At 34.3% G+C, this 15,035-nt stretch overlaps 1 protein-coding gene across 4 annotated transcripts in view; it reads right to left on the bottom strand.

The window, feature by feature from the left end:
* LOC106081518 (titin) overlaps positions 1 to 14,070 on the bottom strand; it is a 178,603-nt gene extending 164,533 nt beyond the window's left edge. Inside the window, exons 1-2 of one of the 4 annotated variants that reach the window (XM_059360572.1) lie at positions 13,859 to 14,070; positions 12,022 to 12,569 (exon numbers count right to left, since the gene is read on the bottom strand). In XM_059360572.1, the coding sequence (XP_059216555.1) occupies positions 12,022 to 12,187 (166 nt within the window). In that variant the 5' untranslated portion in view covers positions 12,188 to 12,569; positions 13,859 to 14,070. The remainder of the gene's footprint in view (positions 1 to 12,021; positions 12,570 to 13,858) is intronic. The other 3 variants (XM_059360573.1, XM_059360574.1, XM_059360575.1) reach the window with 3 other exon arrangements.
* Positions 14,071 to 15,035: the final 965 nt, after the last annotated feature.

The following is a 15,035-nucleotide window of genomic DNA, read 5'->3' as shown; positions in this document are numbered from 1 at the left end:
CATAACCGTATATAGCTGTCATAAAGGGTGATTTTTTTGAGGTTAGGATTTTCATGCATTAGTATTTGACAGATCACGTGGGATTTCAGACATGGTGTCAAAGAGAAAGATGCTCAGTATGCTTTGACATTTCATCATGAATAGACTTACTAACGAGCAACGCTTGCAAATCATTGAATTTTATTACCAAAATCAGTGTTCGGTTCGAAATGTGTTCAAATTTTGACAAATTTTGTTCAGCGATAAGGCTCATTTCTGGTTGAATGGCTACGTAAATAAGCAAAATTGCCGCATTTGGAGTGAAGAGCAACCAGAAGCCGTTCAAGAACTGCCCATGCATCCCGAAAAATGCACTGTTTGGTGTGGTTTGTACGCTGGTGGAATCATTGGACCGTATTTTTTCAAAGATGCTGTTGGACGCAACGTTACGGTGAATGAACACATTTCGAACCGAACACTGATTTTGGTAATAAAATTCAATGATTTGCAAGCGTTGCTCGTTAGTAAGTCTATTCATGATGAAATGTCAAAGCATACTGAGCATCTTTCTCTTTGACACCATGTCTGAAATCCCACGTGATCTGTCAAATACTAATGCATGAAAATCCTAACCTCAAAAAAATCACCCTTTATAAACCGATCTGGGGTCTTGACTTCTTGAGCCTCTAGAGTGCGCAATTCTTATCCGATTGGAATGAAATTTTGCACGACGTGTTTTGTTACGATATCCAACAACTGTGCCAAGTATGGTTCAAATCGGTCCATAACCTTATATAGCTGTCATATAAACCGATCTTGGGTCTTGACTTCTTGAGCCTCTAGAGGGCGCAATTCCTATCCGATTTGAATGAATTTTGGCACGTAGTATTTTGTTATGATATCCAACAACTGTGCCAAATATGGTTCAAATCGGTTCATAACCTGATATAGCTGTTATATAAACAGATCTGGGGACTTGACTTCTTGAGCTTCTAGAGGGCGCAATTCCTATCCGATTTGGCTGAAATTTCGCTAGACGTTTTTTATTGTTATTTTCAACAACTATGTCAAATAAATTACAAGTCGGTTCATAACCTGATATAGCTGCCATATAAACCGATCTGGGATCTTGACTTCTTGAGCCTCTAGAGGTCGCAATTATTATCCGATTTGCCTGAAATTTTGTACGACGGATTCTTTCATGACCATCAACATACGTGTTTATTATGGTCTGAATCGGTCCATAGCCCGATACAGCTCCGATCTCTCTATTTTACTTTTTGAACTCACAAAGAACGCAATTCTTATTCGAATTGGCTGACATTTTACACAGGTCTCCAACATATAATTTAATTGTGGTCTAAACCGGACCGGACAAATGCGATCCATGGTGGAGGGTATATAAGATTCGGCCCGGCCGAACTTAGCACGCTTTTACTTGTTGGGTTTGATACATTTTAACCCATCCAAAGACTAACTCTAGAGATTGGTGAAAGGTGGAGTACGAAATTGACGTTAAAATTTTTTGTTGTGTCGGGTCTCCTATCTATTACCCATAACATTCGAGTAGATCCAAAGACCGATTAGAGGATATTATTAGCATATTATGGTTGCAGTGGAGGGAGGCCACCGTAGCGCAGAGGTTAGCATATCCGTCTATGACTCTGAACGCCTGGGTTCGAATCCTGGCGAGACCATCAAAAAAAATTTTCAACGGTGGTTTTCCCCTCCTAATGCTGGCAACACTTATGAGGTACTATGCCATTTAAAACTTCTCTCTAAAGAGGTGTCGCATTGCGGCACGCCGTTCGGACTCGGCTATAAAAAGGATGCCCCTTATCATTGGCTTAAAACTTGAATCGGACTGCACTCATTGATATGTGAGAAGTTTGCCCCTGTTCCTTAGTGGAATGTTCATGGGCAAAATTTGCAAATTTGCATTTTGGTTGTAGTGGAAGGTTTTGAGAATCTGGCTAGAATCTGTGGGTGTTTAGAAATATTGTACTTTTATTGCATTAGAATTTCGTTTTGAAACCAATTTCCATTTTTAGAAATGATTCTTTCCCTAAAAGCCTTTAATTTACTCTGTTTAAAAATGCAATTTTCAAAAACCTTTTGAGATTGCAGCGAAACACAACTGGTTTACTTAACCAAGAAGACTTTGTGGCATACACTCTAATCGTTTTCTTTGTTTGTTATTGTATTGAGTGTAACCTCCGCACAAGATCGCATCTTGTCATGTGCCGATTCGCAAGGGAGTACATAGTTCATTATTGATTTCTTTCTTACATAGAATATTAACTAATTTTAGCATCTTAAATTATAAGCAGTTTTGGCTATTGGAAAATTTGTAACATCTTCCACATTTTCGAGTTTAGACATTAATTCTTCGATTTATTCACTTTTATCTCCTAAATGTTTTAAGTAGTGAGGTAAGCATTTTATTCTTTTCCTATTCAAACTGACCTCCTGATTCAGAGGTGCAAAACTGAATGGTAAGTAATGTTTCCCCTAGGTGGAATGTAAGAGGAAGTAATGTTTGTAGGTAATGCATGTTTGTATACTTTTTTTTTATTTACATGTCCATTATTTACAATTGGAATAAATTATGTATATTACAAAAAAATATTGCAAAATATATCCTCATAAACATTTGCCAGCATTAGGGTGGGAAAACCACCGCTGAAATTTTTTTTTTTGATGTTCTCGCTAGGATCCAAACCCAGGCCTTCAACTTCATAGGTGAATATGCTACCCTACGGTGGCCTCCTTAGCGGAGAGGTAAGCAACAAAATGTGACCAACTGTAAAAAGTTAAGCATGAACTTGAACATCAACAAGCAACTCAATCGTTGGTCAAAGCCTTGGCTTGATTTCAACACATTGTACATTTTATGTTCTACAGATTAGTAAAAATGTATGTTGAGTTGAAGTTTGATTTTGAATATGAGCAATGCATGCCAACCCATCAATATAGAGCTAAGTCGAAGAATATATTTAAGAAGTAAAAATTTCACAATATTTCTTAATTTATTATAAAAATTTGTATTTTTCATTATAAAAACTTGACGAAAAGCTCAATAAAATAATCTAATATATTCTTTTTTAATGCATTAAAAAAAATTTTTAATAAAATTTTCGATAATTTGTAACGTTAACAAGTAAAAGCGTGCTAAGTTCGGCCGGGCCGAATCTTATATACCCTCCACCATGGATCGCATATGTCGAGTTCTTTTCCCGGCATCTCTTCTTAGGCAAAAAAAGGATATAAGAAAAGATTTGCTCTGCTATTAGAGCGATATCAAGATATGGACCGGTTTGGACCACAATTAAATTATATGTTGGAGACCTGTGTAAAATGTCAGCCAATTCGAATAAGAATTGCGCCCTTTGTGGGCTCAAGAAGTAAAATAGAGAGATCGATTTATATGGGAGCTATATCAGGCTATAAACCGATTCAGACCATAATAAACACGTATGTTAATGGTCATGAGAGAATCCGTCGTACAAAATTTCAGGCAAATCGGATAATAATTGCAACCTCTAGAGGCTCAAGAAGTCAAGATCCCAGATCGGTTTATATGGCAGCTATATCAGGTTATGAACCGATTTGAACCATATTTGGCACAGTTGTTGGATATCATAACAAAATACTACGTGCCAAAATTCATTCAAATTGGATAAGAATTGCGCCCTCTAGAGGCTCAAGAAGTCAAGACCCAAGATCGGTTTATATGACAGCTATATCAGGTTATGGACCGATTTGAACCAAACTTGGCACAGTTGTTGGATATCATAACAAAACACGTCTTGCAAAATTTCATTCCAATCGGATAAGAATTGCGCACTCTAGAGGCTCAAGAAGTCAAGACCCAAGATCGGTTTATACGGCAGCTATATCAGGTTATGGACCGATTTGAACCATACTTGGCACAGTTGTTGGATGTCATAACAAAACACGTCGTGCAAAATTTCATCCCAATCGGATAAGAATTGCGCACTCTAGAGGCTCAAGAAGTCAAGACCCAAGATCGGTTTATATGGCAGCTATATCAAAACATGGACCGATATGGCCCATTTACAATACCAACCGACCTACACTAATAAAAAGTATTTGTGCAAAATTTCAAGCGCCTAGCTTTACTCCTTCGGAAGTTAGCGTGCTTTCGACAGACAGACGGACGGACGGACGGACGGACGGACAGACGGACGGACATGGCTAGATCGACATAAAATTTCACGACGATCAAGAATATATATACTTTATGGGGTCTCAGACGAATATTTCGAGTAGTTACAAACAGAATGACGAAATTAGTATACCCCCCATCTTATGGTGGAGGGTATAAAAATAAACTTATATAGATACCATTGTAGGATATTTTCCGGCTATAGACCATTTCGTTCAATGATTTTAATTAAAAAAATAGACTTTTCAAAAGGAAGGCAAAATGTTGCTAAAGAGCATTTGACCGGCTATCTGTATCGTAATTTCTCATTAGCCATGAATCTTCATCAGCAGAATTTGCATTGAACGAAATTTTCTAATATACTGCAAGGAAATCTAAATAAGATGTTAAGACCAAAACAGAAAGCGCAAACAGAGTTAAAAATAAAGTGATTTCACAAGCTTGAAGCAAAAAGTTACTTCTTTTCCATTTTTTAGCAAATTTTCTGTTGTTGCAGCAAACATTTTTACTATTGGCAAATTTTTTCAAGCGTATTTTAGAAGGCTACAAAATGGTTTTCAAAAATCTGTAATCAGTTATAATACTAAGTAAACACATTGTGTTTTTTTCAGCCAATAATATATGCCCTCATAAAGATAAGTTTGATATAAAAATCAAGCAAAATTCGCTGCAATTGTATTATAATGGAATTATAATGTGTGAAGTTTGTAAATCTTTGTTATTAGGAGGGATGTTTTATGAATTGCCTTTTACTATTTCAATTGCAAATGTTTTTTTTTTATATAATTCTAATAACTCTTTTTGTAGTCTATGCGTTCAAGATCTGTTATTTTTGGCTGGCATTTACCACAGGGATAACTAGCAAACCAATGGTTGTCCAACTTATTTATTAGTTGACAACCGTGGGTGGTTTCAGTTATTAAGTCCCCACTTGGTTTTATATGAAAAATATTTTTCTGGAATTTCATACCTTCATCAGCGGCCTTCTTCGACGAATTGCCCATTCAATCATTAATGTAATGGGCTTGGACAAAAATAGTCTAAATGAGAAAAACTCTACGGCTCATAACTTCGATGAAAGCTGTCATTAATAATTTTGAAAACATTTTTGATTTTTACCCAGCTCCACTATTTTGTGAGGGACTGCAAAAGGTTTGTTGTTGTAGCATACGCGAAGCCAACATCGTCGTAAACCACGTTTCTTTTTGTTTTTTGGTTGAACTATTTTTCTCATAGATCAACAAAAACAAAAATAATTCTAATAGCGATAAATGTCATATTGCCCCACTTCTGTCATATCTTCTCCTAATATAGGTTGTTTTTGCACATTTTTGGGCGATATGACCGTCTTTTATGAACAATCACATTTTCTGGAAATAATTTTGGGTCTTTGATGTTAATGGATGTGACATGTCACCCAACTAACCAAAACTATTAATTATGTCTTAAGGCCTAATGCTACAAAACCTAAATGAATAACTGACATTGAGCACAATGTTATTTGGAGAAGAACCAAAACATTTGAAATTTTTAGGGATATACCTAAGGCTTCGCCATGCCTTGCATAATTGATTCGGACGCAAAAGTACAAGAAGAAAACTCTGGTTCAGAAATAGGTGCTTTAGAGAATAGTCGTAGACATGTGGAATCCATACGTATTCCAGATATTTTCACTAATCTTTGCCAAGCCCTCAGCAGGCAAAAAAAAAAGTTCGACTGCAGCGCTTTTTCATCAACAGTTAAATCTTTGATCTTTAAATCTTAAAAACAACGGTTCCAGTAAGGTCGGATCCGTGACAATAGAGGTGTTTTATATACCCATTAAGCAGATTTTAAGCAAACACTGCCTGCTGATGTTAAATTAAAAATTTGAAAATTTTTTTGAATTTCTAAACAACAATTGAGGCATTGCTGTATATGTATTTATAAAAGCATTTGCCAATTTCAGGCATATTTTTTTCTGTAAAAACATAATTATAATAGTAGTAGTTATTATGACTGGTGTCATCATTGGCAAATTGGAAAAAATGTTAAGCTATATGCTTGTGAAATTGAAAGATAAAATTATATGAAATATTTACGTAATTTTTGAGATTTTTTAACCTTTGAACTATTTGATAACAGCAGAAAATGTTTGCTGTTTTAGCAATATTTACTGCTGTCCCATTTTCAGCAGAATTTCTGCTCATAAAGCAAACATTTTGGCTGTTTTTACTAACTAATTTCTCTGAGTGTAGTACCGGCCTTGAGCCCTACATGTTAAAATAAAAACGGAAAAAGTTATATCTGTGTGAAAATCTTGTTTGACCTCAAGTGACAAAAATTTTCGTCAGCCAGTCAAAATATTGTGAAAAAGGTGGGATTTTTAAAATCTGTAAATAAAATTTGTAAAACACATATTAGATTGAAGTTGAAGGAATAGCTTGTATACACCTAGAGAAATAAGTCGGTAGAGCTGTTTGCAGAATTCAAATATTTTTTTTTAATATTCTAAGCAAATTGTTTAAAGTTGATGGAGTGCATAACTACAATTAAAGCATTAGATATTTATCCATATAATTTTTTGGTAATTTAGGCGTACATATTTTATTCGAAAGTATGATTAGATTATTTTGGTAGTTATTTTGTCTGCTGTTGTTGGAAATCGTTAAAAATATATCAAACTGTATAAAATTTGGCACAAATTACACTAGATATTCTTAAAATTAAAAGAAAAGATTTCTAATTTTGTTTGCTTGTTAGGGCGAGGATCCTTTCTCCAATAATGTGTTTATTCCTCTTTCGAGATAAGCATAATGATGATCGAAAATTTTATGCAATGTAAAAAATTAAAGCCACAGGAGATACACCACACCAATCATGATTTGACACGTTTGCAAATGCAAATTTGTACCATGAAGATACCACTAAGGAACAGGGACAAACTTCTCAAATACCAATGAGTGCAGTACGATCGAGGTTTAAGCTCAATAATAGGGGCCTCCTTTTTATAGCCGAGTCCGAACGGCGTGACGCAGTGCGACACCTTTTTGGAGTGAAGTTTTACATGGTTTACATATCTCACAAATGTTGCCAGCATTAATAATGTCAAATACAAGTTGTTAAGGTATTTATGATATTTTAGGCTACTTTTAACTTTTAGCCATCTTAAAACATCAAAAATTGTTTGCAGGTAGTGGTTTAAACTGAAATCTGTCATTCATAACAGATGTATTGCTTTAATGAAGAAGTCTGCACTACATATCTATCCATAACTTATTTGTACCATGGGCCATCATTTTCATACAATTTTCAAATTCTTGCACTAAGCGATATTAAATTAAAGCAGTTCTATTATGTAGTTGTTGAACATCTCATTTCTAAATCCTATTAAAACTTAAACTTTTTGAAATTTCGAAATTAATGCTCTGTTCCTGGTTTCTGACAAAATATATTATTGATTTATATTTACATTTGATGTACTTAACAGCCATAACCACCAAACTACAGTACTCGCACGAACAACTTTTGTTCGTTAAGTTGATCGAAATCAGTTGGATTTTTTTTAAAGCAGCTGTTTAGAAACTGCCTTTGTGGTTTTGGTTCATCTAAAAGAAGATATTTGTATTCAGATATTCAAATAACTATGATTAGACTAATAAGGAAGACTTTGTGTTGCAATTCAAATCTTCTGTAAAGTAATAACATTAAATCAATTGAATGCTAAATAAGGCAATGAGGTTCTCTCTCCTGTTCTAAAGTTAATCATTTCCTCTATTTCCCACTCTAATAAAACGTTTTGAACATAACGTTGTGCAGTTGTTTGCTTAAACTATTGTAGCTAGAAATTCTTCATCGTTTACTCGAATTCTGCATTTTTTTACTAATTACCAATTCTTCGGGGTATTTTTTATGCCTTGACGATGCATTATTATTATATTCAACAGGCACAAATGACATCAATATTGATTTTGAGAAATAAATTGAACAATCTAATTTTTTCATTTTGTTGTTGAATTAACAAGATTTTTGAAGAGATGTTCATTGTTCGATTTTAATTTTTTCCTACTGCGGTTGATTAACAAGACTCAACATTTCATTCGAAGATCATACTTCTACCATTGTACTGCTCACTAACTAATGAGTAGGTGGAAGCATACAATCTTGTGGTGTCATCACAAGCTGATGAGGCCCTTGGCAAAGGCCGAAATCGCGATACTTGGACCCCACCCCAATAAATTTAACACACCACAAATGCGAAGGGTGTATTGGGAGCGGGCTGCAAGTTAATGCTTCAACCATTGCATTGCGCACTAATTAATGACTAGGTGAAAGCATATAATATTTTGGTGGCATCGCAAGTTGATGGGGCCTCTGGCAAAGGCCGAAATCGCGATTCTTGAAGCCCGCCCCAATACATTAAACACATTACAATTGCTGAGACACAAGGGTTTTGGTTGTTTTGCTTTTCTATTTGAAATAGAAGCAAGAAATAGAAATACATTACTCTAAGCTGGTTAATCCAAGAACAAAATGAAATGAATTTTGTGACCTAACTAAAGAAGCGCAAAAAACTAATGAACAAACAAATACTACTTAAACTGAATTAGAGTCCTATCAAATTTTCATTTTGATTAAACGTTGGTCATAATTGTTTGCTTTTGAATATTTTAAATTTGTTTTAGCTGTTGCCGCCTGTCATCTGAATATATTCATTGTTTGGTAAATTATACACAAGTGTGTTAATCACGGCAATGCAGCTCAGAAAAGAAATTAACAGGGGCAAACTTTTAACATATCAATGAGTGCTGTCCGATTCAAGTTTTAAGCTTAATGATAAGGGGCTTCCTTTTTATAGCCAATTCTGAACGGCGTGCCGCAATGCTACAACTCTATGGAGTGGAGTTTTTTAGAAAACGATTCTTAAATAAATCGAGCCGCCTTTCGAGATTCATTGTACTTCGATGAACTCTACATCACTTATATTTTTCGATATTTGGATTTGAAAGGCGGCGATGTATGCTTATAACAGTTTGAATTTCAATTGAAGAGATTTGGAGGTAAATTTGTAGAAATGGAAAAATGGTACATTACAAATCGTAAGGTTTTTAGGATTTTAGAACCTAGCTTGTGTGAATATATAAATTGATCAAAATTTCGCAAGGTTGGTATTTTTTAATCGATTAACTTATTTACTTGAAGATCATGAGAGAAAAAATAAAAATTCAATTAAAATTTAAAGCAACATTATTGTTATTAAATTATTTGGTTTTTATACCCTCCACCATAGGATGGGGGTATACTAATTTCATCATTCTGATTGTAACTCCTCGAAATATTCGTCTAAGACCCCATACAGTATATATATTCTTCATCGACATGACATTTTATGTCGATCTAGCCATGTCCGTCCGTCTGTCTGTCTGTCGAAAGCACGCTAACTTTTGAAGGAGTAAAGCTAGCCACTTGAAATTTTGCACAAATATTTCTTATTAGTGTAGGTCGTTTGAGATTGTTAATGGGTTATATCGGTCCATGTTTTGATATAGCTGTCATAAAAACCGATCTTGGATCTTGACTTCATGAGCGTCTAGAGGGCGTAATTCTTATCCGATTTGGCTGAAATTCGGCATGAAGTGTTTCGGTATGAGTTCTAACAACTGTGCTTAGTATGGTGGAAGAAATCGGTTGGTTTTAAAATTTAGCATTGTTTTGTTGTGACTTCCAACAACTGTGCAAAGTATGGTTTAAATCAGTTCGCTACCTGATGTAGCTGTCATATAAACCGATTGGATCTTGATTTCTTGTGCCTGTAGAAGGCGTAATTATTATCCAATTTTGCTGAAATTTGAACAACGGCTTCCCCCTAACCTCCAACGAACGTGTCAAATGCGGTCCGAATCGGTTTTTAGCCTGATACAGCTCCCATATAAACCGATCTCCCTATTTTGCTTCTTGAGACACTGGAGGGCGCAATTCCTATCCGATTAGGCTAAAATATGACATGGCATGTTTTGTTATGACTTCCAACTACTGTACTAAGTATGGATCAAATCGGTCCATAACCTGATATAGCTGGGATCTGGGTTCTTGATTTCTTGAGCCTCTAGAGGGTGCAATTATTATCCGATTTGGCTGAAATTGTGTACAACGGTTTCTCTCACGACCTTCAACATACGTCTCAAATATGGTCTGAATTGCTCTGTAGCCTGAAACAACACACAAGAGATACCGAGAAAAGAACTCGACAAATTCTATTCAAATCCTCCACATCTTAATCATTTAAGTATGTATTTTGAATAGGTAGAATTAAGCTTTGGTAATTAATTTAAATTAATATTGTATTCAAGGAGGTTAGGAAAGTTGTTAAAAATGTTTAATATTAACATTTACGGCTTTATTCAGAAAAATTTACGAAGCCTTAAAATAGATTTATTTAATTGCCAGTTCTTTGTAGGAAATATATCAAATAAACCTATTTCAAATATACCTTACATTTTATGAATAAGGTCTTGAATCTATAATTTCTTGGTTTTTGAAGAATTTTGTTTAAAAAGGTATACAAAATTTTCTTAACAATATACTAATGTTTAAATATTTAAAGTTGTATCGCATATTTTATGATAACAGTTTAACTCATTTCGTATTTAAAAATTGATTTGTTTTTTCTTTCAATTAGAATATTATTATTCAATTATGACTATATCTAAGAGTATTCCATTGCGATAATGTATTAAAGTAGCTTAAGTTCAACTGTAATTTAATCGTTTTTTTTTTATTATTATTTATATGTGGTGACCATTTTTCAATACCAATAAGCAATATATAAGAATGCTAAAATAGTTAAAAAAATTCTAATAAAGACGCTCTTGATAATGTTGGAAAAAAGCCCACGAAACGTCGATCAAAAATGAAATAAAGATTCTTTTTATTTTCATTTAATAAATTCTCACCAAGAAAGCCCGAGAAAAACATCGCTTATATTGTATATTAAAGTTGCTAGTTGTTGTATTGAACGAACAACTGATTTTAGGAACATTAAAACTTTCATCCTAATGTTTGATTTTGCATTGTTTTTTCGGTGCCAAGAGTCTTGCATTATTCTATTCTATATAATGATAAAACTTTTGTTGACATCATTGCTATATGATTAAATTTTGATAAATTTAGCAAACATTTCATCTCCTTCCGGATAAATGAAAAATGAACACAAATACAAAGGCATATAGAACAGAAAGATATGCAATACATAGGGCAGACAAGTGGATATATTGCATACAGCAAAATCAATCAAGAGAAAGAGTAGATACCAAGAGCAAGAGAGTATATCCCAATTTTTGGCTTTGTGGGGTAAGATCAAGAGATCACCAGAGTATTTGGGTGTATGCTGCACATTGTTGCTTTTGTTTGTATGTATAAGTGGTACATGTGGGTGTTGCTGGGGGTGTTATGATGATAATGATGATGATGCACTCACATTATTTATGAATGCAAAGCATATCACAGCAACCATCAACCAACGCCAACGCCAACAACAACCACAACAATTTCAATAAAGTCTGCGACGGCGCACTTAGTCATGGAGAAAAGTATACATAGCATGAGTATGTGTATATGCATTAATAAGCAGAGATATTCAAGTGAAATTTCTCTCCAAACATCTTCCTGCCTTTGGCATGGAACTACAGTTTGGGAGATCACAAATATTGTTGCCGTAGTATTTGTGTTATATATTTATACGAGATTTATACAGCTGGTGTATCTGTCTATACATCTTCATCTCTGTATGTGCATGTAGGCGGAAAATGAGAGAAGAGAAGCAGATGATGATGTTGATGGTGGGGTGAGAGTGACTGAGAGTTTTGGAGACTGACCTCTTTGGTGAGTGGTAACTTGACTCCTTTGAACATGATGTTCAGTGCGGCTGATCCTTTGTTGCTGCTGATGCACTTCTTGATGGGTTTGCGTTTGCTGGATTTGCATGAATTGTTGCTGCTGTTGCTGTTGCAACTGTTGATCCGAGGGATTTTGTCGTTGCATTTTAGATCGTTATATAACACTATATAGCATTTAAAATGTTATTGAACAAAATACACAAATTCGTTTGGCTATTGCAACACTCTGTGTGTGAGAGAGTGTGCGAGGCGTTGTATTGGGGTGTACTGCACTTATTTGCTGTTCTCTAAACTGGGCGGTGGTGTAGCGCGAAAATAGTTGTTGAACTTTTCTTTGTCGTTTTGGTCGTTCTTAAATCTCTTTTCTTTATTTTCTAATCTTTCCTTGTTTCCTGTTGAGGGTGAATTTTATTTTATTTTCACAAAATAAATGACCGTTTTCTAATTTTTTTATTTTTATTTATTATTAATCTGCTACACACACTTTACTAGATTTGTTGTAAATTTTACTATTCGTGTTAAAAGTGCTATAGAAAATAAAAATCAGAAAAAAAAACAAAAATAAATAGGGAAGTAGGGAAAAGAGAAAGATAAGATAAAGAAGGAATAGAGGAAAAATGGGGAACTTAAAAAAAAAAACAAAAAAAAAAAATAGTTAAAACGAAAACAATTTTTGTTGTTTTCAAGGTTTTTTTTGTAAAATTTTGTTTTAGATCTTTCTAGATTTTCACTTTTTAGTTGACTTAATTTTGTGCTCCCTGCTGCTGAGGATAGTTCTTTTGCCATTTAATAATTTTCTAATTTTCACATAATTTTAATGGTGTTTTTTCCTACACATCGTCTATTTATAAATAAATGATTAGAAAGGCTGCTCTGCGGCTGTCCCCTTCCATTGCTTGGACTTTTTGCATGTGCTGTCTCTTTTCAATGGGGGGGAAATATGTGTTTTTCAGAGCGCACTATACCAGAACAGCCACATACATACACAGGCACAGTTTGATAAGCTCTCTAGGATGTTTGTATGGTGGTATGCTTAGTTGGTTGGTTGGTGGTGTCTTCTTAATTTTCAAAATCTATTTTTAATTCATTTCAGAAATTCTTTTCAATTTTTTTGCTCTTCTTTGAGGATTTTATTTTGTGCACGATATTCTTGGATGATTGTGATGCTCCTCATCAACATCATCATCATTATGATCTTTTGAAATAATTTTGTGTTTTTTTTTGTTTGCTTGAGAAAATTCTTTTGCATATAAGTTAAATTTTTATGATTAACACTTGTGAATCATGAATTTATTTTCATTGGATTTTGTCATTTTTCACCAACATGCATAAATGTGTAATTCCGATGGGGTGCATATATTGTTTTTCCCCCTTCCTTCTTCACTTTTGTTTGAAAACTTTGGTTTTGAGTCTTCATTATTCGAGTTAAGCCATGCCTAATCCTGGTTTAGCATTAACTTAACGCGAATAATGTTTATGCTTCAAGGCAAGTTCTCAGTTTCAGTTGAAGTTCAGTGGGCACTTTTCAAAAACTCCATATTCCGGGAGTTTCAACCGTTTAGCCGCTCCGCGAAAGTCCGCAACCGTTATCTTCTTCATCGGTTAGAAAATTTTCAGATTTTTATTTTTTTTTTTTCGTCTTTGTATCATCACATATGTATGTATATATGTACACCACCAGTCTTTTTTTAGAATTTCAGCGAAAAATTCTATTCTGTGCTCAGTTCAGTTCATTTCTTCATCACTTGTTACGAAATCAGAATATCCGTTTGAAATTTTGCCTTGCGTTCTTGTCGGCAATGGGAAATGAGCTTACTTTATTGATATCCTTTATTTGCTTTAAATCGTTTTCACTAAATTTATAACTTCGTTGTTGTAAAAAAACTCTATGTATACTTTAAACTTTCTTCTTTTATATATATATATTTAGAAAAATATATATATATGTATGTATTTAACAAAAAATTCTATATGTATTTGAAAATTGGTTCTTTCTATTTTGAATTGGTTCAAGTCATAATCCCCGAGACTGAAACCAAGACGTCGATCGTTTTTGAGGTGCGAGCGAAGAATGCCACAAAAATCTTTGGCCAATGTTCATATAGCTCAACATAGATAGAGCACACACGGCCAACGCTTCGTTTAGCAGCTGTGGCAAGAGAGCGCCTATATGTGATGATGCCCTGTACTTCGTGCCGCTTCGTTTTGTGTTCGTTAGGATATTTTTGAATTTTCCACCATAGTTTCTGTGGGGGCAAACTGTTGAGCTGATGATGTGGATATTTTTTTTCTCTCAACAAAGACATAGTGGGGTGATGGATACGAAGGGCGTATATAATGTTGGGTAGTGAATGACAAAGAAACTTTTTAAAAGCTTATTGAATGGAAGTGTTATGGGAGAAGGGGATATTTTTTGGTTTAACACAAAACTTAAGAAGAATTAAAATACAAATAAAAAGATTTATAAAAATGCTTGCTATTTTTTATAACCACCATCGCACAATAGTGCAAACCCGGAAAAAATTCAAAAAAATCGAAGCTATTGCTATGGAGTATTCAAAATGTTTCAAACATTTTTACATAAGGAAATGGTCTATTCTACGTTCGGTCGGAAATGGTCTATTCTACAAATGTTCTGTCATATCCAATCAAAGGAAAGGAAGGAATGGACCTTTAAATACTTGTATTTTTATTTTGTAAGTTGTCCACATTAGATTTCGAACCTCTCGACGGCTATAACTGTTGAACTATTAAGCCCATTAAAATGTAGCTTGATAAAAACTAAAAATGAGTTTACATGACATGAATATCTTCAGCAGTTTGGAAATGTCTTAGTTTAAAGTAGCCAGCAAAAACCCACTCCTATTCCAGATATACAAGTCGTGTGGTGTATACGACTGGCACGTCTATTATGCACAGAGAACATAAGGTGAGCTGAAGAAGGCTTAGAACAAATCTCGGGTGGAATTCTACAGCTCTGTGGAGTTTACGTC

This window comes from Stomoxys calcitrans, chromosome 1, assembly GCF_963082655.1.
Source record: "Stomoxys calcitrans chromosome 1, idStoCalc2.1, whole genome shotgun sequence".
Lineage (NCBI taxonomy): Eukaryota > Metazoa > Arthropoda > Insecta > Diptera > Muscidae > Stomoxys > Stomoxys calcitrans.
This window is presented reverse-complemented; position numbering and strand designations above follow the sequence as displayed.